General features: G+C 33.1%; 1 protein-coding gene across 7 annotated transcripts in view; it reads left to right on the top strand.

Moving 5' to 3' along the window:
* The window catches only part of LOC126738915 (nuclear receptor coactivator 3), a 139,879-nt gene that overhangs the window by 94,675 nt on the left and 21,954 nt on the right, over positions 1-23,250 (top strand). For all 7 annotated transcript variants that reach the window (XM_050444398.1, XM_050444395.1, XM_050444399.1 and 4 more), the window contains 4 exons: positions 748-1,268; positions 3,342-3,692; positions 3,775-4,044; positions 6,767-7,010. In XM_050444398.1, the coding sequence (XP_050300355.1) occupies positions 748-1,268; positions 3,342-3,692; positions 3,775-4,044; positions 6,767-7,010 (1,386 nt within the window). The remainder of the gene's footprint in view (positions 1-747; positions 1,269-3,341; positions 3,693-3,774; positions 4,045-6,766; positions 7,011-23,250) is intronic.

Below are 23,250 nucleotides of genomic sequence, written 5' to 3'. Positions count from 1 at the left end.
TTTTATGAGGGTTTGTAATTATAAAGAGTTTTTATAAGAAAAATATATTATTCTGTCAACAACTCAATATATTATTCTATTATAAACAACACAGACGGACAATTCACAATAATTCGGTTTTGAGAAACTGAACCAAATACCTTTAAATAAAGATGGTGATACATTATTCACGTATTAAATAAGGAGAAAGATACATCGCCTGTTCCAGACGATATACCCAAGCGTCGTTTACAATCCGCTATACTCACACGTCAAATGTCAACTTCATTATTGTTATTTAATATATTTTTTGTTGGCAACACTAAAAATGTTCAGAGTGACCAACATCAAAAGGACACAACCACTATAAAAATGGCGGCTACCATGCAGTGGCCATTTTTGAGTATCGTGGCCATATGCATTAGCAGTCCAGGTATATTTTTAAGTTCGTGGTACGAACCCTTTTTTGGAGATTCACCACTTATATGTCAAACTTGTCGCTATTCCATTGATCCATCAAAATCATTTAGCAGCAACATTTTAAGGTTTATATTCACTGGTTGTGCCGAGTCGTAACAAAGGAACGGGTGCAATCAAGTGTCACAAATTCGGCTTATATTCCGAGCCTGTACAAACTGCAGATTCAAAAATAACCAGATTTTCATTCATTGAATTATTAAAAAATGGTTATGATCAAGACTGCCACACATCAACAATACCCGTCCAACTTTTTATAAAATATATTATAAAAAAAAAAACCAATTGCAGGTGCCGTTTTACGAGCTTATGCACATCTCGTCAACGCAGCTGCGCGACACCATAAGCGTATCGTCAGGGGGCGACGCGGACGACGTCGACGAGACAGAGGAAGAGGGAGGGTTGGGGGGCGGCGGGGGCGGCGGTCCGTGCGTGTTGTGCGTCGCGTCGCGCATCTCGCACCGCGACAAGGCGTCCTGCTACTTCGAGCAATTCACCACGAAACTGGACACGAGCGGGAAAATAATCGGGGTGGACACGTCGGGAGTGACGAGCGAGTGCGTCGCGCAGGCGCTCCGCAAAGACTTCAAGGGTCGCGTGTTGCGCGACTTGGTGCCGTCGCAGGACGCGCCTAAGGTGACGCAGCACCTTAAAGAGACGCTCGGCGCCGGGACGTCGATCAGTGCCGTTTACCGGATCCAGATTATGCCCGACAAGTTGGTGCCGGTACAGACGAAATCGAAATTCTTTAAGACGAACCCGCACGGGACCAGCGACGCCGATTTTATTATGGCCACGCATTCGATTATCGGGTGAGTTTACATTTTTTTTTCTTTTAAACATTAACTTTTAATGATCGGATTAAAATTTCATTCACTATGGTTATTGTTAGAATCAATTTGTGAATGTGTTGGATTTAATAAGGTATTTAATTCTTCAAAATTAGCATCTATCTGATGTATTTGAGGGTGAATGAAGTTTGAATTTTGGGGGGTAAAATTAGAATAGTGGACTGTATTTTTATAGGTGGAATGAAATATTACGACGGTTAAGACAACCCTATTAAAGTGGTGGCCTACCTTGCTGTCGCTTCTTTTTCTATCCAATTCAAACTGCTTGTCCCACAGGTTCACCTCCGGAGGGTTATTTTGCTTAAAGGCGTGCCGGCACTTTATGTCTTTGGAATTCACTCGCGAAAAAATATGTGTGTATACGAGAGCAACCTATTTGGTTCAAGGTTTTTGCACTTCTTCCGACTGCATCAAAATTCGGTGCAGTACTACTTGGTGATGCGTGCGATTCTTCTCGGTCAAAGAATAAGGCTGTTTCATTATGACGCGATAAAAGGCGGCGCAAATAATTAGAATAAGATTCAAATTTAAAACCAATAAAGCTCATGTTAATTATATTTAAACACAAGACCTAATAAAGAAAAATCCGAGAAGAATCGCACGCATCACGCAAGCAGTACTGCACCGAATTTTGATGCAGTCGGAAGAAGCGCAAAAACCTTGAACCAAATAATATATAAATATATATATAAATAACCATTCCGCTTTGACGGAACAAAGTTGTAAGTTCAAGAAATAATGATGATCATTTTCTTTTCAGTATCCACAATTTTATTTATCCTGTCCATTAAATGAGAAAATTTGGTTTCTATCTTAGAAAGTTCTAAAGTTGTGTCAAAAAATAATTAAATAATTTCTTTTAATTCTTTAATTTTATCCGGACAAATAGCAATTTTTAACTCAGGATCGAGTGTTGCTGATTTTTTAACCAAATTGTCTAAATTTTCTTTTTTTTTATCTTTTTATGATTTTTAAAATCTCTTTCCAAACAATTTGCATGATAAATCCCCATACAAACTATACAACAAAAATACATATGTCCCCGTGTTGCATTTAAATTTGAACTTTATTGCTTTATATTCAGCCATTTTGTGTTTCTTACCTTTTTTAAAAACTTTTCAAGATTTCCTTTTTAACTGAATATTTTTAACGCAATCCGAACTTTCTCAATATAAATTTAAAATATCAAAAAAGTAGGAAATTCTAGTCACAAAATATATGTAATTCAATAGTGAAGAAATAGTCCATACTTGCAGTGGAATCGTAGATTAAGGTAAAATAAAAATCCTGCAGTCTTTCTCCACTTATTTATTAAACATTTAGTTTTTTAAAATACCCGACATGTTTCGGACACAGTGGTGTCCATCATCAGGGGATAAAAGGTTTAAAATTGGTATCAGATATACGCCCCAGGGTTTGATTCCATGTCAAATAACCTTCTATTTATTATTATTATTATTATTGTTTTTTTTAATTTAATTTGTTTACATCGTTGTTAATAATACTGTTCAGTCCTTGTGAACAACAAAATGTAATAAAATTAAAATTAAAAAAAAAAACAATAATAATAAATAGAGGGTTATTTGCAGGCATTTTAGCTCATTATTCGTTTGTACGTCAACCGATTTAATTCTTTTTTTTTTGGAGTCTTGAATAGACATTTTAATTCTGCTTACAATGTGATACGGGTTCCTATTTGACATATCAATGTGAGGTTAGTTAGACGTAAGGAGATGATTGACAGAACATTGTCAAATATAAATTAAACGTCCCCCTCCTGTATTTCTCAATTGACGTGTTTTCAAGAGTAGTTATTAAGTTATATTAAAATATAAAGAAAATAAAAATACACCTCGTTGACTTCATGTGAAATTGCTCTGTCGATGACGGTCTTTTAAACAAATAGAAAAATTTTGAAGATAATAGTTATCCAATTAAAATGCAACTTAAAAGTAAATACACTCAAATTCAATAAAAAATGTACAATTCGGATGCTTGGAATTATTTAAAAAAAACGCTTGCATGGGTTTTCAGTGATAACGATACGTTAGACCCGGGCGGAGGCATCGGAGGTCCCCTGATGACGAGTATAGTGAACGGAGCTGGAACCTCCTCCTCCTCCTCCTCGTCCAGGAATGGTCCGTCGACCGCCTCCTCGGACTCCGCCCCTCCCTCAACCTCCTCTACCTCCACCGGGGGCGGCGGCGGTAACGCGATGCAGGTGCAAACCGCCCCCGCGGGTGCTTTCACGCCCGAATTCTTGGAAAACGATTTTCCATCGTTGGAATTTTCTTCGGCCACGTGGGACTTGGAAACCGGGTGGCCCACGGAGACCACCACCACCAGACCGAGTTCCAGACAAACCGTCTCTACGCCTAGTTCCAGGTAAACACGTCTCAATTAGTTCATTGCCTGATAACCTTGACGCGATTGATTTATTTCTAACGGTGTTTTTGTTTATTTGTAGGCCGCCTAGTAATCCTCCTTACAGTAACGCCCCGACCATGGTCCAAAGCCCGTTGGCCCACTATTCGTCCCAACCGAGTCCTGTGAACCAACACCACCAGCAGCAGCAACAGCAGAACCAACAAAACAGTACCACTGCCGGAAACTTTATGCAGCACTTCTCCGTGCTGGACTACCAGGAACAACACGCGGCGGTGTTCGGCGGTACCATCGAAGAACCCAAAGACACCAAAACGAAGGAGGATTCCACACCGCACGTAGAACCTCAAAGGTAAAATTCATTATTCAATCACCAGTTATTATATATACAGTAGTGGCAGAAAGTAGAGCAACTTTAAAAAAAATAAAATTTCTTGACAACTAACAAAGGAATAACAATGATATTTATCCACAATACTTTTGGTCAAGTAGCTAGTCTTAAATCAGATAAGAATTGACCTTCTAAATATTTTTGTTTATTTTTAAACTGATAAGAATTTGTGTACCTGGCAAAAAGTAGAGCAACATTTTTCTTAGAACTTACAAATCGAATAATATTAGTTTAATTCCAGCTGTTTACCGGTTGCATTAAAAGCAAAGTTAGTTTACAATGCCTAGAGGACGGCCTTTATCCGTTGATTTAAAAACACGAATTATAGACTGTCACAAAAATGGTGAAAAACGAATCAATATTGCAAGAAGGTTTAGCTTGAATAAATCTATAGTATCGCGAATAATTTCACGTTATGTGAAGCATGGACATGTTTTACGTAGAAAAAAAACAGGAAGACCAAGAAAAACCGATAAATATCAAGATAAACAAATTTTGAAAATATCTCAGAGTGATCCATTTTTGGGTTCAAGTAAAATAAAGCAGCGTTTATCAGAAGAATTAGGCGTTCAGGTATCTTCAAGGACAATAAGAAGTAGATTATGCGAGGCCAAATTATTTGCAAGACGTCCAGCAAAAAAGCCCTTATTATCTGCAAAAAAACAGACGATCCCGTCTTCTTTTTTCTCGATCTCATTTGCACTGGACAATTAATGACTGGAAAAAGATAATATTCAGCGACGAATCAAAGTTTAATTTGTTTCAAAGTGATGGAATAGCATATGTTTGACGTCCTGCAAACCAAAGGTTAAATCCCAGATACACTTGTCCAACAGTAAAACATGATGGTGGATCAGTTAAGGTGTGGGGCTGCTTTTCCGGTTTCGGAATGGGGCCACTTCATAAAATTGATGGGATAATGCATAGATTTATTTATTTATTTATTTATTTTACAATACAAGCCTTACAGGTAAATAAATACCCATCTACAGGCAGGAAAGACCTTCAAATACATAAATATAACTTATGCTAACTAAGAAAACTTGTTACAAAAATCTTCTAAGCTAACTAAAACTAACTAAAAAATTGCATAAAAAGTAATAAGAGGCATAGAAAATAAGTAACAAAAACGATCAAAACCTAATGTGCTGACTATAAACCTCAATTTTTATTAACGGAAATGGCTATATTATTTACAAAAAATAGCTTAATACAAACTCAGGTTACTTGTGACTTAGTGTTCAAGTGAGCGACATAAGGCTTCCTTTGTAATATTGAAAATGTCAAAATAAGCATCATTATTGTAAATACTACACATGGTATAAATTGGTGAAAATTTAAGTAGATTTGTTCTAGGAGTAGGGAGATGAAACGTGGTATGATGTCTATTATTGAGACGAGGCACAAAAAAATATAATTTTGACACTAATGGCGGACTATCGATTAGATAATTAAGTAATTTATGCAATGTCATAAGAGCAGAATAGGTTCGTCGAGTTTCTAGGGAACAAATATTAAAACGTTGAAGCAGATCATCATGTGGAAAACCCTGAGGTGGGTATACATTATCACACTTAAAACATAAGTATTTTAAAAAGCGCCTTTGCACTTGCTCTAGATTGTTAATGTGTACATTATAAGCCGGCGACCATATCACCGAAGCATATTCCAATCGCGATCGTACATATGCAAAATATAATGTTTTTATGGCATCTGGATTTCTGAAATCCTTAGTGCTTCTATAAATAAATCCATATGATTTTGACGCTTCTGAGACTACTGTGTCAATATGGTATGAGAAAGACAGTTTGGTATCAAAGTACACTCCCAAGTCTTTAAAAGAATTTGTGCGTATTAATGTAGTCGTATTTAAAGCGTAGTTAAATAATAACGGTTTTAATTTGTTGGTATATGTCATAACATTACATTTAGAACAAAGATATTCTGGAAAATGAAATGGTTCCATATGCAGACGAGAAAATGCCCCTTAGGCACATTTTTCAGCAGGACAATGATCCAAAGCATTCTTCTAAATATGTAAAGGCTTGGTTTAGACAGCAATATATTCAAGTAATGGACTGGCCAAGTCAATCACCAGATTTAAACCCCATCAAGAACCTATAGGAAATTTTGGATAGGAAAATAAGGGAGAAAACTTACAAAAATAAGGACGAATTGTTCAATGCATTACACGAAGCTTGGATTAATATGGACCCAGTAATAATTTCTAGGTTACTGCAATCTATGCGCCACCGTTGTGAGGAAGTTATCAAAAATGATGGATATTTTACAAAATACTAATTGTAATTGTATTTCAGTTTTTACTAAAAGAAAAACATCAATTCTTAAAAAGTTGCTCTACTTTTTTCCGCCCCAGAATTAATTTTTGTACATAAAAAATATAAACAAAGAATATTAAGTTAAGTTGTTGATAGATTTATAATGCTTAGATCTTATTGGTATTATATTTCCAATATGATTGTATTTTCTTACTAAATAAAATAGATGTGTTTAAAATAAAGAAGTTGCTCTACTTTCTGCCACTACTGTAAGTATTAAGATCCGGAGAAAAGAGGGCGCAAACAAACCGCATCAATTCCTGTGCCGATACTATTATGAACTATTCAAATAATTGGGATGCTCTGGTACCTAACAGAGTATAATTATGTCCGGTTTTTTCTAGGTTAAGGAGTCTCTTGACCAACCCACCTACCTCAAGCAGTAGTAGTAGCAGTAGCGGCGGTGGTGGTAACCAATCGCAGGACGATAACCGAGACCGCATTCTCAAGGAGTTGCTTAACCAGAAAGACGACGATCACGGACTCAAATCGGAATCGGGAAAAATCGGACGTTTGATCGGGGTGCGGGGGACGATGCAGGACGTCCCCAAAGCCTCTTCGTCCACTGGGAATAATATGTTAAGAGAGGTAAGTAATTCAGTCACTTATTTTTATATTTTTTTTCACTTGGTTATTAAGCAAGTCCTGAACATGGATCTGAGGGTAAAAACGCGATTCTAAGTTAAGGATTAGAAGAGTTAAGGCAATTTTGATCGAGAAATCTTTTTTCGAATTTTTTTTTTAGTAAATTTTCTTTTTTAAGAGAATATTTCATAAAATAATTTGAATATTTTTAAAAGAATTCTGGGGAAACAAAGGGCATGTCTTTGCCAATAACTTAATATAAAAATGATTTTTGTAGTTCAAAAACTGTTTTAATTGTAGACAGTTTTGTCCACCAACATTAAAAATGTTCAAATTTGAGAATGTAGATCTTAAATTCCAACATCTAGATTTTCAGTTGAGGAGCAGAGTTGCAAAACGCAGTTTGTCCAAATTTTCACATTTTGAACTAAAGGTGGCGCAACATTATTTAACCGAAATTCTATTATTTCACATCGCTTTGGACGTTTAAATCGAATTTTGTACCATTTAAAATATATTGCAAAAATCCCCTAGACATGCAAAATGCATTTAGTCCATCACCTTTAGACAAACAAAAAGTATTTTGTCCACAAGACAAACAAATCGTGTTTGGTCCAGATGTAAATATGTTTGTTTCACAACCTAATTTCTCTCGGTGTGGTTTTAGTTTTTGTACAAGTATTTTGTGTTTGTTTCATAACTTTTTCGTGAAGTTAAAATCACAATGGAGCACCGAGCAGGTAGAGGGGCGACTGAGATATCTTCCACTCTTATCGATTTTTTAAAAAAACTTACATTTCCAGACAATGCGACGAAAATCCGTTTTTTTTTGCAGATGGGTGTGGAGGACAAAATAAAAATAATCATGTTGTGCATGCTTTAATGTTTTGGCTTCAAACGCTTTCATGTGAGTAGATTAGGGGCATAGAAATTATATTTCCAATGAGAGGTCACTCTTATCTCCCGCCGATCGTATCTTTAGACGCATTGAAAAAAGCTCAAGGTCTCATAGTATTATAAGAACTCCAGGTCAATATTGGGATATCTACACCAAAGTGGGTGATGTACAAAAATTTGGAACTGACTGGCATTTACTTAACATAAAAAACTTTTGCTGCATCTGAAAAAAGTGACTGGCATTCATTCTTTTCGAAGACTTTTGTTAAAGATTTTATTTTGCTGAAAACTGAGTTACTACATTGCAATTCAGATGAGACAAAAAAGTTTCAATCACTCTTAAAACCACAAGCAAGATTCGATCAAATAGAATTACAGGAATTAGGTTTGGGTCATAAAATAAAGGAAAAAAAGTAGACAGTTTAAAAAAATTATTGGCATCATTATATGGAGAAAACTGGAATCAGGATCCAGAATTGGAATGGTTAGTTCCAATTTTAGAAGGCCAGTGTGAGAATGAAACCAGTGTTGAAGAAAATGAGGACTGTGAGTGTAACGATACGGAAGATGTTAATTTCATTTGAGTTTGTAAAAAAATAAAAATACTGCTTAAAGAAAATGGTTCTTAATTTTTTGGTGGTAATTTTACCCAAAAAGTTTTTCCAAATGACAATCAAAAGGCATTTTGTCTACTTTAGACAGGAAATAGCATTGTGTCCATATGTTTTTCTAAGATACCAATGTTACTTTTGCTTCTTCTAGTCTGCCATTCTAGTATTTACTGATCCTAAATTTTCCTAATTTTTTGGTAAAAGTCCTAACTCGGTAAGTAAGACCGATTCGAAGCACCAGTTTTTGATGTTTCCTGAAAATTTACAATTTTGGACAAATCGCATTTTGCAAGTCTGCTTCTCATTTGTTAGTAGACATTTTTAAGCGTATCTGAGGAACCACTTAAGATATTTTTAAAACTCTTTCACTTAATTATAAGGAAGGTCCTGAGGATGGCTTTGAGAGTAAAAACGTGATTCTGAGTTAAGGGTTTGGGAATATAGGGCAGTTTTGGTCAAGACATTTTTTTATTTAATTTTATTTTCTTCACTATATTTTACTTAATAATTGGAATATTTTTAAAAGAAGTTCTGGTAAAGAACTTTTCTTTCCCAACAATTTAATATATGAACGATTTTTGTAGCTCAAAAACAGTTTGAGTTAGAGCCAATTTTATCAACCAAGCTCCAAGGGCCTTCAAATTTGAGGGTTTTGAACATGATATCGCAAAATGTAAATTTTCGTTCTTTAAGGAACATTTCTAGGCTTAACTTAGGGACTACTTAAGATATTTTCATAATTTTTTTATCTAATTATAAAGAAAGTTCTGAGGATGAATTTGAGGGTACAATCCTGATACTAAGTTAATGATTTGAGCAGTTACACTAGGTTTAGTCCAGGCATTTTTTCTAGTAAATTTTCTCTTTTCCTGAAGATATTTCACCTGAAATCAATGAATTCTTGAAATTGCTATGAAATGATGCTTCACATCTCAAGTGGGTTTAACTACTTCAAAAAGGGAAATTTCAGGATGATTCCAAGCGTGCCTGGACCATGAAATGCGGTAGAATGCGAAAAAATGCAATTTTTACCCACTTTCTGACCTTTAAACCCATCTGAGACCCATAAATCCTTGACGATCGCTATGAAACGGTGTTTCATGTCTCAAGTGGGTTCAGCTACTCAAGAAAAGATTAGTTTCAATATGAATCAAGGCGTGCGTGGACCATTAAATGTGGTAGAAACCGAAAAAGTGCACGTTTTATCAACTTTTTAACCTTTAAACCCATATGATACCCATGAATCCTTGAGGATCGCTATGAAAAAATAATTTACATTTCTAATGCGTTCAACTATTTAAGGAAAAAAATTCCAGTAGATTCAAGGCGTGCCTAGACTATGAAATGAAACAAAAAAATTGTAACATAAGTTCTTGTGTCTTGGGTTTTAATTAAAATGCAAAAATAGTGATAATAGAAGTAATTCTGGCAAACATAAGGCTTTTTTAGTACAATTCTAAATGCAACTGAACTCTTGGCTAATGAAAATAATTGTGATAAATCTTAGTAATCCTTTAACATAAAAATTCTAATAAAAAACGTCTTACACGTGTAGAGAACCATACAATTATTCATATTATCATCTTTTTTTATCAGTAAAAAACATTTGTTTATAATTTTACTAATTCAATCACCCTCGTATTTTTAAACATAAAGCAGCATATACACTTAACATTAAAATACGCTAATTTACTTAATTTTATCAAACTGTCTCCGTATCCCAAGATTAATTTAATTTGATTTATCTGCATTTAAATTTTAAGCAATAATTAAATAGTACCTAAAAATTGTTATTGTTCACTCGAGACTGATAACCAAAACATTCTGTTTACTCGGCCATATTCGGTTTAAATATAATTTACGTTTATCGCGGTGTAAAGATTTAGAAGCCCGATAGCGGTGGATGATTGTTTTCGCTGGGAAATGTCAATAAATTTGTACTGGGGAAGATGATGATGATGATGTTCTATTGTCAATAGACGGTTTTGATTTCGAGCTTGTTTCTATTAGAAAAGAGGACCTTTTTATTCTGTAATGCTCCATAATGTAACGTAATTTTATTAAGATATTAGGAGGCATTTAAATTATGTTGAACGTATCCTTAAAGGTTAGATTTTGGTTTTGTTTCATTAAGCGTCGATGTGACTTTTTTAGATTTTTTTTTGATATTATAAAAATAAGCGAGGGAAAATGCTGGAAAATATTTTTTATAAAAATAACACCATTTATAAAAATTCTTAAGTTAGTATAATAAAAAAAATGCATTTACACCTAATCTGCGAGGGCGGATCAATAAGTCCGTGACTTTTTGGATAAAAGACAGGTTTTTATATAAAAAGTTATTTTATTTTTCAACATAGTCTCCTTTGAGTTCTATACACTTAGTCCAACGTTTCTCCAATTTTTTTATCCCTTCGGAAAAATATGATAATAATAATAATAATAATAATAATAATAATAATAATAATAATAATAATAATATCCTTTATTTGCCAACAAAATCGTATACAGGACGATAAAGCAACGTCATACAAAGGAGGATCTAGCTCCCATAGGGTACATTAATTTTTCTTATCTAGAATTCATAGAGGCAATATACTTATATAAACAAAATAACAAAATTTAAAATAAATATTCTAAATATCTAACACAAGTTAAAATTATTATCCAAAAGTAAAATTATAAAAACATTTAATCTGCAACCAGTGGTAAACAGCTTTTTTAAATTGGACTGTAGATTCAATGCTTCTAATATCAGCAGGTAGCATTCTATAAGCCCTGATGGCCATATAATGAGAACCTCTTTCATAGTAAGCTGAATTATGCAATGGAATGCGGAGATCGCTTCTATGTCGTGTAATCATAGTCCAGAACGTTCGGCATCTTCCGTGCTTGTACGGCAATTATCGAAATTCAGTAAACCACTTCTTTACCATGGAAATGGATGGTGTAGAATCCCCATAATATTTATCAAGTTTAGCCTTGGTTTGAGTGATGGTTTTTTCCGTAAAAAATAATGCTTAATGAGCACACGAAATTCACTCCTCTTTTCCATTTTCTTCTCAAAACGAGTGGTAGTCTGCTATCAACAGCTGTCAAACACAAACTAAATGAAGTAGCTTGTTCAAATTTTGACAAGCGTTAACTGACAATTCTCTGTTGACAGGAGCAGAGATGCCATTTCCATTAAAGGGCGGGAAATTCAAAAAGTCCGGACTTATTGACCCGCCCTCGTATAAATTACAATTATGTGAGGTAAATCTATATAGCAACGTAAATCTTTGAGATAAACAACAAACGACAACACAAATTTTTGTTTAGTTGCGCATTATTCTAATTTAAGTTCTATATTTTAGTTGGCCTTTGTTATTGTATTTTTAAAGTGTGTTTTTATTGTTAAAATGACATACAGCAGTGCAAACGCTTATGACGTGTTTGCCATATATTTTCAGTTTTTTAAAATATTACTATTGCAGCACGTGAATATGCTGCAAAATATCCTAAGCGAAGGTCTTATTACAAAAAGATTAACAACTAGCAATACGTTTGCGGATAACGAGAAATGTACATCTCCTTTGTATTCCAATTAGAAGGGTTCAGTAAAAAATAGTGAAGATAATGTTATAAAAGTTTTTGCATACGTACTGTAAGAGAAATCTAGGAATGATTCCTCTCTTAATGTTCCGAATTACGAAAGAATTTAAACTTTTTAAACAAACGACTCAATACTAATAAATAAATAATATTAATCTCCTCAATGCATGGTGCAAAAATAACAATCTTCCTCTTAATACTGTCAAGTGTAAAGTTGTTTCTTACTCTTTGAAGAAAAACCTGATTATGTATGACTATACTATGGACAGTGAGACTGTCCCAAGATCAACGGAGTTTAAGGATTTGGGAGTGACATTCAACAGCACAGTTTCCTTTCAGCCACACATTCAGGACATTGTTAATCGGAGCTACAGAATGCTGGGTTTTGTCATATGTAGGAACGCATATAGCTTTAATAATATCTTTATTCTTAAAATTTTGTATTTTTCTTATGTGAGATCGATACTGGAATATGCTTCTTCTGTGTGGTCACCATTTTATATGAATCATATACATGAACTAGAAAATGTTTAGCGTAAATTCTTAAAGTTCCTTTCATATAAATGTGACGGAGTGTACCCCGAAAATGGTTTTTCACATCAACGCCTACTAGAAAGGTGCTCCTTTAGTAGTCTTGAGGAGAGGCGAAAATCTGCTGATCTGAAATTTTTATTTAAACTTCTTAATAATAAAATTGATTCGCCAGACTTATTACGACATGTAAATCTTCATGTGCCCCGCATATCATCTAGAAATTCTGACACATTTTACCTATCTAGACCTAGAACGAATATTTGTAAATATTCTCCAATGCGTAGAGCATGTGGCACTTTTAATTCTGTTCAGGATCAATGTGACATATTCAACTGCAGTTTGTCCGAAATTAAAAGAGTACGCTTTTCCTAGATAGTAGACATAAACAAAATTATTTATTTTTTATTCAAATATTGTATGATATTGTAGGAAACTATTACTATTAATAATGTATTCTTTTTTTTCTCTAGTTTTGGATTGTAATTTGTATAATATTGTATTTTTTTCCCCCCACTCAATAATTGGAATTTTTTCTGTGGAGTGGTGAAATTAAAATTAAAATTAACAATTTGGTGTTAAAAGACAAACACATATATTTTAAAATTGAAAATAGAAAGAATAATATAATAACATCGGTTTTACATACAATTATTGAATTTAAAGTAAACCACTTGAACAAGAAATGTCTTAGTGATGCAACTATGTAAAACCATTTTATTACAATTTTAATAAGTACAAAAACTAGGTGACCAAAATATTAATATAAAGCAGCAGTAACAGCAGAATCTGCGGTGCTTCTAGCAGTAGGTAGAAGGCACGATGATGATGATGGTGGTGGTAGTGGTGGCATACGCGATTCTCGGAAGGTGCAGAGAACAAAAGAGTGTGCCAATGCCGCCGCCGCCAATATGACGTAAGCCCCGATCAAACTTGACGATGTTAAAATATGTCGGTTCAGTTTCTTAGCGAACGCTCGACTTATTCATTCGGTGTCGAAAACTCCTGGTTTACGGTGCGATTCATGATTTTCGTAAGTGTTTGCATGCTTAAAGTTTTACTGGTGTGACAAAAGTGGGTCATCATGAATGCTAAATATATATTTTGACTTAATATAGATATTTAATGTTCGGACACACCTATGTAATCTAAGACTTTAAATCATTAAGTCATATTAGGCTCACTCCCGATGAAGTTTATTGAATGAAGTACGTAGCCGGTAAAGCAGAGTTTTTTTTAGGGATAGGTCTGTTAAAAATAAATTCTTTTTCCAAAAGACCTCTTCGTATTTAACATACAATTTTCGTCATAAGTCTGCCCTTGTTTGACACACGATTTGTGACGAATTTTCTTATTCTGAGCTAATTTCTACGAAAACTATCGTAAACAAAGAGTCATTTGTTTGTATGATTAAATTTACTATCTGAAGTGCACCCCTATACACTTTCTGCTTTTACTTCCTTCTTTTCTCACTTTACCTTGTATAGAAAGTGATGCATATTTCTATTTTTCAAACAATGCCAACCTTGTAGTCTTTATCTAGGATTATTACATAACAAACTATTGTTACTCTATATAAAACCAATAATTTATAAGCTATCCTCTGACAGTACGAACTACTAAATTTCATTTTTACAACTTAGTCGCATATTATGGGGAAATTGCATCTTTATGATGGCAACTGTTGCTAACAGATAAGAGCGATAATCGAGGCAATACATAATTTTCGCGGTAATTCGAACTTTATCGGTCAAAAGGGGCTTATACATTTTTTATCGGTCATAGCTGATGCTCCAAGACGGTTTCTTATATAAGATAACGCTCACACAGGCAAATTATGACTACTACGAGTCATTTTTATACATGTTATACACCTTTAACTTGTTTGTTGTATAAGAAACAATATCGTAAGAATAGAGCCTATATCATGTTTTTTAAGTATACATTAATTTCTTCGAATAATAATTTAAACGTACTATGTCACGCGTTTGTGTTATCAATGGAAAATTGGGCAAAATTTTGCATTGTCGTCAAGTTGTAAATTTTTTTGGTCAGGGAAAATCTGTAGTTTTTAATTCCTAGTATTTTTTAACTTTTTTTACTCAAAAAATGGAAATAAGTTCGTGCATAAAGTGAGGTTACCACTTTGTTTTTTAAATAAAACTATTTACTTGGCGGTGAATAAAGTACAATTTTGCCACTAGAACTGCATTTGTGATATCGATACGTTCGTATACCTTGATGCTGAGTTGTTCCCTTTTTTCTAATTTTTAAACATTTTCTATTCTGTGTTCCTTAATTATTTTCCGTTTTCCTAGGTCCCCATTGATTTCCAACTAACTGCAAGAAATAGAAAAAAACCTCAACTGCCAATAATTATTAATTGATTTGTTACAGATCTAAATATTTTAAGATTTCCAGTCTCAATTTATGAGATTTTGAACATTTCATGCATTTTTGCCTGGAATTGTTGATTGACTTCTTAGAGGCAGTTGAGATACCATCCAAATTTATCTTTTGAAATGTCTTGTTCAAAACGTAAGAATGATTTCTCTGAAAAAGAGTTCAAAAGGAGGCACTTCTTATTTTTTTGCTATTTCAGGCATTTCAAGCTATTTTTGTATATTTTGATTACCCACTCGCATAATCCAGAAGTTCACATAAAGGTCCGGATGAATTTCTGGAGCCTATCAGAGGCCAAAGAACTTGGAAATGACAATAAGTCATCTTGGTTTTACGTCTTGGACTATGTCTAAAGAGTTTGAGCTCATATCATCCTTCTCTGAATCAAATGAAAAATTTTCTTAGAGAATATTCAAATTTTTCGAATTTTACTTAATAACTTTGATGCATTTCTGGAGCTTCACCAAGAATCAACAAAAGCCAAAGAACTTGAAAAAGTCAACCTTATATAATATTATGAAAATATAAATACGTTAATTATTTTCCTAATTTTTGTATTATTTTTTTCGTATTCTATAGTTAAAGTTGATTCGGAGGGTTTATTTAGGGTGCTACTTACGCTTAGTTTAATATTGTCATCTATAGTGTCTAGTTTTTAAGTAGTTCATCTTGTTTGAGGGCCCCTCTTTAGGTTATATTATTATAAATCTTTGTATTTTACATCTTCTAGACTTTAAATACTTGATTGCTTTGACTGTCAGTATTCTCTTGAAATTATTAGTAACAAGTTAAATTAGTTAGTTAAATTGTTCCTTGTGGCTTTAAAACGGATGCATTTCGTAACGTTTTATTCAGTTTTAACTGTTTAGTAAGTTTTTACCTTGGAAACAATTAAACGACAGTCAACCCGAGTTAGATTAGAATTTTTGACTCCAATAAAAGTGTGTTATTGAATTTCGTTACAATATGTGTATGATATAACTAACGAGATCCTGAAACGTAATTTAGGAAACTCAGAGTTCATTTTCGAAATGCTACTGATAATTGAATGAATTCTGTTTATTGGAGGTACTGACAGGAATCAGAAGTCCATATAAGGATCTTTATGGACTTCTAGAGCCTGACTCAGAGTTATCAGAGGTCAAAGAAGAAAGCAAGAAAGTGCTAAAAAAAATTAAGAATTTAATTGAAAAACACAATTTTTTTTTTAATTCAAATACAAAAATTTTCGAAATTCTTGTAAAGTTCGCAAAAAGATACTTAATAATAGTATTGCTCTATTAGACATGTAAGCAATTTGCTGAGAAAAATCAAACCAAATTCAGTTGGTAAATGAAGGTAAATGGATTCTTCTTAACCGAAGGATACTACTTTACATTTATTGGAACTCAAAATTAATCTATTTATATTACACCACAGCAAAAAAGGCATTAAGACGATTTTGCAGCAACCTACTATCGGAAGGTGACTTTATGACCCTAAACATTTTTACGTCATCTGCAAAAATCAGAAATGATGTAGCAGAAAAGACAGATTTAATATTAATGATGAAATAATCAAAAAGGAATGCAGAGAACACCTGATGTAATCACAACTTTTGAAGTTTATGTTTTGCAAACTTTTTTGAAAGATTATCTTTTATCATTAATTACAATTATCTTATTTGATACTTGATATTATCTTAATCAGTTATGTTAATTGAAACTAAGACAGGGCGAAAAGAACTATATAAAATATAAAAACTTTCAATTTTTATTTGAAAGTTGAATCACATTAGAAAAAAAATATTTTTATTATAAATATTTAGAGTAATTTATTTAATGTTATTAGATTATTTTGATATGGTTTTTTCGTGCGAGGTAACAGGTAAATTGCAATTGTCAAATTTAAGTATTACAAAAGGAGAAAAATCATGTAAGCGCGATTCGCTAACTATACAGTGTGACCCATTTGTTTTCGGGTCACCCTGATAAAAAGTTTATTTTTGGTTCAATTTTACTCGGATTTCTTTTAAGGTTAGGTCTAGAAAAACTGCATCATTATAACAAAAAAAAAATTCTGCCATGTAAATTCCAAGTCCTACTAATGTCAGTTTTTAAGGGCCAAATTTTAAGAAACCATGGTAGGCATTTTTTAGCAGAAAAATGTGCACACCACTGGATTCGGCATCCCCCAAAACGGCCTTATACCAAATTTCACCAAAAAATATTAAATAATAACAATTTTATGATAAAAAAAAGAAATGCGCTTTACATCTAAATTGTCTCTAAAAATTATTGAAATATTCAATTGTCATATTTGACATCTAATTATCAACAGTGGTAATAGAACGTGTTTAGATAGTATTATTAATCATGGAAAATTTAAATTTAAAAGAAAAAATTGAAATTGTTCATCTTGTTGGTGGTAACACGCGTTCGATGAGAGAAGCTGCCAGATAATTTAATATTAGGCATCCTGATGACCAGTAAATCTAAGTACTGTGCAATGTGTTAATAACATTTTCAATGAAACAGGATCTGTTTCGAAAAATCTACTTAAAAATAGACATAATGGACGGCGTGGGCTTAGAAGAAATGAAAATTACATTTTGGAATATTTTAACGGCAATCCTCGAAGTAGTATCACAACTGAAAGAACTCGTCCATTATCTCAAAGAGACCTACGTAACTAGAGAAAAAAATTAAAATGATGCTTTATTAGCGAAACATGTTACCTGATTAATAAATATAAAAAGATAATTTGAGACCGAGACTTAGAGTTTTCATTTTTTTCCTTAGTGTCAGAACGGCTAGTTCAGTCCTTAACATCCCCAGAGAAAGTATAAGAAGATGTTTGCAAAAAAATAACATAAAAGCATTTAAGCCAAAATTTTTGCACTCCTTAGAGGATGGTGACCAGGCAAGAAGATTGAGTTTTGCTATTAGCTTCAGGGAGAATATTTAAACAATAGAAACTTCCTAGACCTCTAGATGAAATCCTTTCTAGCGATGAAGCCACTTTTACCACAAATGGCGTAGTCTCCAGTCAAAATTGCCGCCACTGGTCCGTGCAAAATCCAGAATTTATAATAAATGCAAGAAGAGAGTATTCGCAAAAAATTAACGTTTGGTGTGAAATACTAAGCAACAAATGATTGGCCCTTTTTTCTTTAATGGTAATTTGAATACAATTGAATTTTGAATTTTCTTGAGAATGAATTTTCGAACGCATTACCTTAAGATTTACCCCTAAGATATCACCTTAATTTGAAGTTTCAATTAGATGGTTGTCCTGTCCATAATGCTCGTTTAGTAAGAGACTGGTTAAATCAACATTTTGAAAACTGTTGGATAGGACGAAACAGTCCTTTCGTGGAGTGGCCACCGAGATCTCCTGACTTAACGCCACACGATTTTTTTCTCTGGGGCTTACTTAAAGGAAAAGTGTACAAATCAAGACCTCAAAATTTAGAACATCTACAAGTCAGAATAATCCAGGTTTGTTCAGAAATTACTCCAGAGCAAGTCCGTAAAGTTATTTTAAATGTAGGCAAAAAGAATGGAAAATGCATAGAAAACAATGGTCGATTAGTTGAAATTTCAAAAATTTAGTAGCGGTTAATTTTTAATTTTTGTGTTTGTTGTTTTTATTTTATTTGTATCTATTTTTGTTAGTTTATTGTCTGTTTTTATTTGTATTTAGTTTGGAATTGTTATTTGCTTGTATTATCTTTGTTCAATTTGTTTTTTTCATGGCTATCTACACATTTTTAAATGTAAATAAATGCATAATTTCCCCTTTTTATTGTTTGCTATAAAATTGTTATTACTTAATATTTTTTTATGAAATTTGGTATAATGCTGTTTTGGGGTATGCCAAATCCAGTGGTGTGCACAATTTTTTGCTAAAAAAATGCCCAGCATGGTTTCTTAAAATTTGGCCCTTAAAAACTGACATTAGTTGCCTTGCTTGGCCAGCCTTGGAATTTGCATGGCCGAATTTTTTTTGTTAATAATGCAGTTTTTCTGGACCTAACATTAAAAAAAACCCGAGCAAAATTGCACCAAAAATAAACTTTTTATCAGGATGACCCGAAAACAAATGGGTCACACTGTATATATTATAGGTTTAAATTTTAAAACGGTACATACGGGTTTTAACCATTAAGTCTTTATTGTTAGTTGGTTTTTCCGTAGATAACTCCAATATCTACAGGATTTACTTTCTTTCTTAAGTCATTCTTTACATGCTGACATCTGTTTCAGGATACTTTTATTTAATGACAAATTTTTTTTGTCATTTTTGGTGACAGCTGTTGCTTGGTACTGTTTGATAACATTTATATCAGACAATACCATGGTTTGTTTACCTCTCTTAACTCATTTACAAAGAAATTTCGAGCAACAAAAGTGGAAATAATTCCTTGGTCTAATAATAATACATAATTACAATCAAATAGAAGTGAAATAACGCAAGTTTCACCCTTCTAAAGAAGCTCGCTGAATAGTTGTTGTCCAAAATCCACTGTACATCTGCTCGGTCCACCCCGGTGGTGTCATCTCCTCTCTATTTCCACGCCAAGACGGTGGAAACTTGTTGCCGTTTTGTGCTCGAGGGATGCTGATGCCCCGGGCCTGTCTACCTGCACCCTCTCCCCCTCCCTCTCCACCGTATCGGGTCTCGCCCCACCAAGCCAAACAACCCCCGAAATTTCCGAGATTACGTTTGGTTTAGTGCATGTATGCCCATAAGAGTTTTCACTTCCTTTCGTTTTTTTTTTTGTTTTGTTTATTATTACTACTAGATTATGTGCTGACGCGAACTTTTTTGTGTTTTACCATGTCTTATATAAGGAAATTTAGTGACAACGGAGTGCTGCTTAGAATGGTAAAGTGGAATTTATAGTGGGTGTCATAGGGCACGTGTTAGTTTAAGATTTCTCTAGCGGGGTTAAATCTGGTCTACTAGACGGTCATTAGATATCGATCCGAGCGCCATTGCACCATTAAGTTATACCTTCATATTTTAAAGTAGCCTTGTGGCGCATTTTTTTCGAATAAGGAAGTAATTAAACCGCAATAAATGTGTAAAACAGGTTGAAGCGGTGGTGTTTCGGATTGCTTGCGTGCGTGCAGAAGTGTTACAACCACAAAAGCGAGGTGTTCTGCTGTAATACCACCACCAGTTTTATATAAGTCTCAAGGCGTTAAATGGTCTATTTTGGTTAATATTATAGCTATGTTTACAACGTGCGGATCTATTAGATTCATGGATCAAATGATAGATTAGTCCAGGATTATCTCTAGGATCAAAATGTCAGTTGAACTGAGTTTATCAGTTTAAACGAAGAATATAGGGCATAACCTCTAAATCATTAAAAGTGCTAATAATTTCTTGTCCTCTTTATCTTCTTTGTTTTTGTGTATAAAAACTAAAATTTTCTAAGCTAACATCCAATAAAATGTCAAACTTGTCCTTTTGGTACTTGAAAATAGGTCCTAGATGAAAAAAAAATTAATCTACCCTGTTTGGGAAGCATCAAATTCAGTGGCGGCTCGTGGGTCAATCTTCAGGGGGGTCATTTTGGTTTGAAAACTTATAGTTTACTCTAATAAAAAAAAATCAAACTACTGATTTTTTAAAGTATTTGAAAGATCTTTTAGCATATTTATAGCATAGGAATATTTATATAATAAATTGTAAATTTATTAAAATGAAACTTACCTTAAATATTTTAAGTCAATTTTCCTATCCTTTAGTTCTGCAAAATAGTCTGTGACCTTCTCATTGAAATTTGGAATGCTTTTGACAAGCGTTTTCTCGATGCTCAACATAGACAAGGCACTAAGTCTAGATTGTCCCATCGTATTACGCAGGAATATTTTTACTCTTTTTAAAGTAGAAAAACATCTCTCACTTTCCACGGTTGTCATAGGGAGTGTGCACAAAATAATTAATAATTTCACTGCTTCAGGAAATGTTTCAGACAAATTCATGTTAATAAAAAGCTGAAGTATGGTTACTGCACTGGCTCTATTGCGAAAATCCTCACGATAATATATGACTGACTTCAAGTTTCGATTTTAGTTTGGAAATATTTACTTTGGGATAATGAGCGTTCACCATATTTAAAATATTTTGCGGAAAGTTGATAGTGTATGCTTCAAATTTCTCTGTGTAGAATAACTGTTAAATCATGAGATGATCATTGAAACCAAACCTGTGATTTATTTTAGATATAATATCACAAATTTCCAGTGCAGTTCGTCGCTTTGGATCCTCTGTAGCTGTAGTATTTTTTTTTTTTTTTTGCTGTTGATGTGCTTGGTTCTTCTGATTACATTATTTGGATATTGTTATTAAAAGACAGTATATAATTTTTGACAGATATGGCATCAATATCTCGCATTTGCAATTGTTTAAACAATATATCAACATGGGGCATTATTTTATGGAAAAATTTTAACCAAAATAAAAAAAGCTCATCTTCCAAATGTCTTTTTAAACCAGTTGCTTGATTTATATTGTTACCATCTTGCTCCTCATCAATAATTTCCTCTAAGCAAGATTTGAAATCATCTTTATAAGTGTATACAATTTCAAGACATTTTGTATTGAAAGCCCATCGAGTGTGTGCAGCTTTAGGTAGCCTTCCTTTAACCACTCTATCCAGAACCATCGAACGGATTGGAGATCGGCCGAAAAAGGACGAAAATGAGTGTAAATTTGCGAAAAATATTTTTATCGGTTTATGTTGACTCGCCGCTTTTTGTACTTCTCCCAGTTTACCGCTCATGACTGATGCACCATCGTAACTTTGAGCAATCAATTTTTTAGGTGCTTCATTAATTTTTAATAATTAAAGTTCTTCCAATATTGCATTAGTTAAATGTTGTGTTGTGGTACCTGGAGGAATCAAAATAGGATCAAAATGTCAGTTGAACTGAGTTTATCAGTTTAAACGAAGAATATAGGGCATAACCTCTAAATCTTTAAAAGTGCTGTTGTTTAAAGATAATAAAAATAAACTAATAATTTCTTGTCATCTTTATCTTCTTTGTTTTTGTTTATAAAAACTAAAATTTTCTAAGCTAACATCCAATAAAATATCAAACTTGTCATTTTGGTACTTGAAAATAGGTCTACCTTGTTTGGGAAGCATCAAATTCGCGTACCAAATTTTTGTATGCTGCCATTTACACCGAAAAAATAGTCCTCGTGACGTCATTTGATCTAAGTATTAAATTATTTGGTAAACGTAGCTCTAGAGAGTTATTGGAGTGACATATGCCACACTATTGTTAACTTAATAAAAAATATGCCCTATATATTAATAAATAATTGTAGAGATTAATACCATAGTTAACCATGGTATTTTATATATTTTCTACTATTTGTTTCTTCTTATTTCCTTATTTCTACTAAATTATCTAAATTACAGTGAAATACCTAATTAACAACAAAATAAGCAATTAAGAAAGCACGTAATCAATTAAGATTCCATAATGTTGCCCTTAATGTCATTTGAGATAATGACAATACAATGTTCAAATATGTACTTAGAAATAAGGTTTATCTATTACGATGATTATAATTATGATAATAATATCTTTCTTGTTTCAAAGCAGTCCATTTTTTTTTGTGAAATATATTTGATGAAAATGAGTCGATTAAAAGAAAAACTATGCTATTTTTTTATATTCCCGTTTTTCTGAACTCATTGAGACCATCGGCAAGGTCGCAGTTATCAAGATATTCAGATATATTCGTGTAAATTAGTAATTTAACTAAGAAGTTTCTTTAATATTTTAATTTAAATGCGACAATGTTGATAATTGAAGAATTATGTGAGAGTGCGAGGCCTCTGGTCACGCACAAAGCTTAAGAAAGCCACGCAAGTGTACTTTTTTAAATCATACAAAATTCCAATAATATTTTTAACAATTTCTTGTCTAGTTTTGTATTAACATATGCATGGCTAGAAACCTTGCCATACATCTTATTACATTATTAGTTTTTTTATTCCTTAGGGTTGGTGGATAGTATTTGAATTAAAAAGTCACAATTGTAGGTTGAACTGGGATGGATTGTGTTGAACTAGGACGTCGACATATTCACAAACTTCTATAAACCTCACTCATTTAGTTAGTATCTTATGACATGTGACGCAATGTGATGAAAGAGGCAATATTCATTAAAAAAAAAAACATTTCAAGATCTTTTCC

The sequence above is a fragment of the Anthonomus grandis genome, chromosome 7, assembly GCF_022605725.1.
Source record: "Anthonomus grandis grandis chromosome 7, icAntGran1.3, whole genome shotgun sequence".
Classification (NCBI taxonomy): Eukaryota; Metazoa; Arthropoda; class Insecta; order Coleoptera; family Curculionidae; genus Anthonomus; species Anthonomus grandis.
The sequence above is the reverse complement of the archived record's forward strand: the minus strand, read 5'-3'. Positions and strand labels throughout refer to the sequence as shown.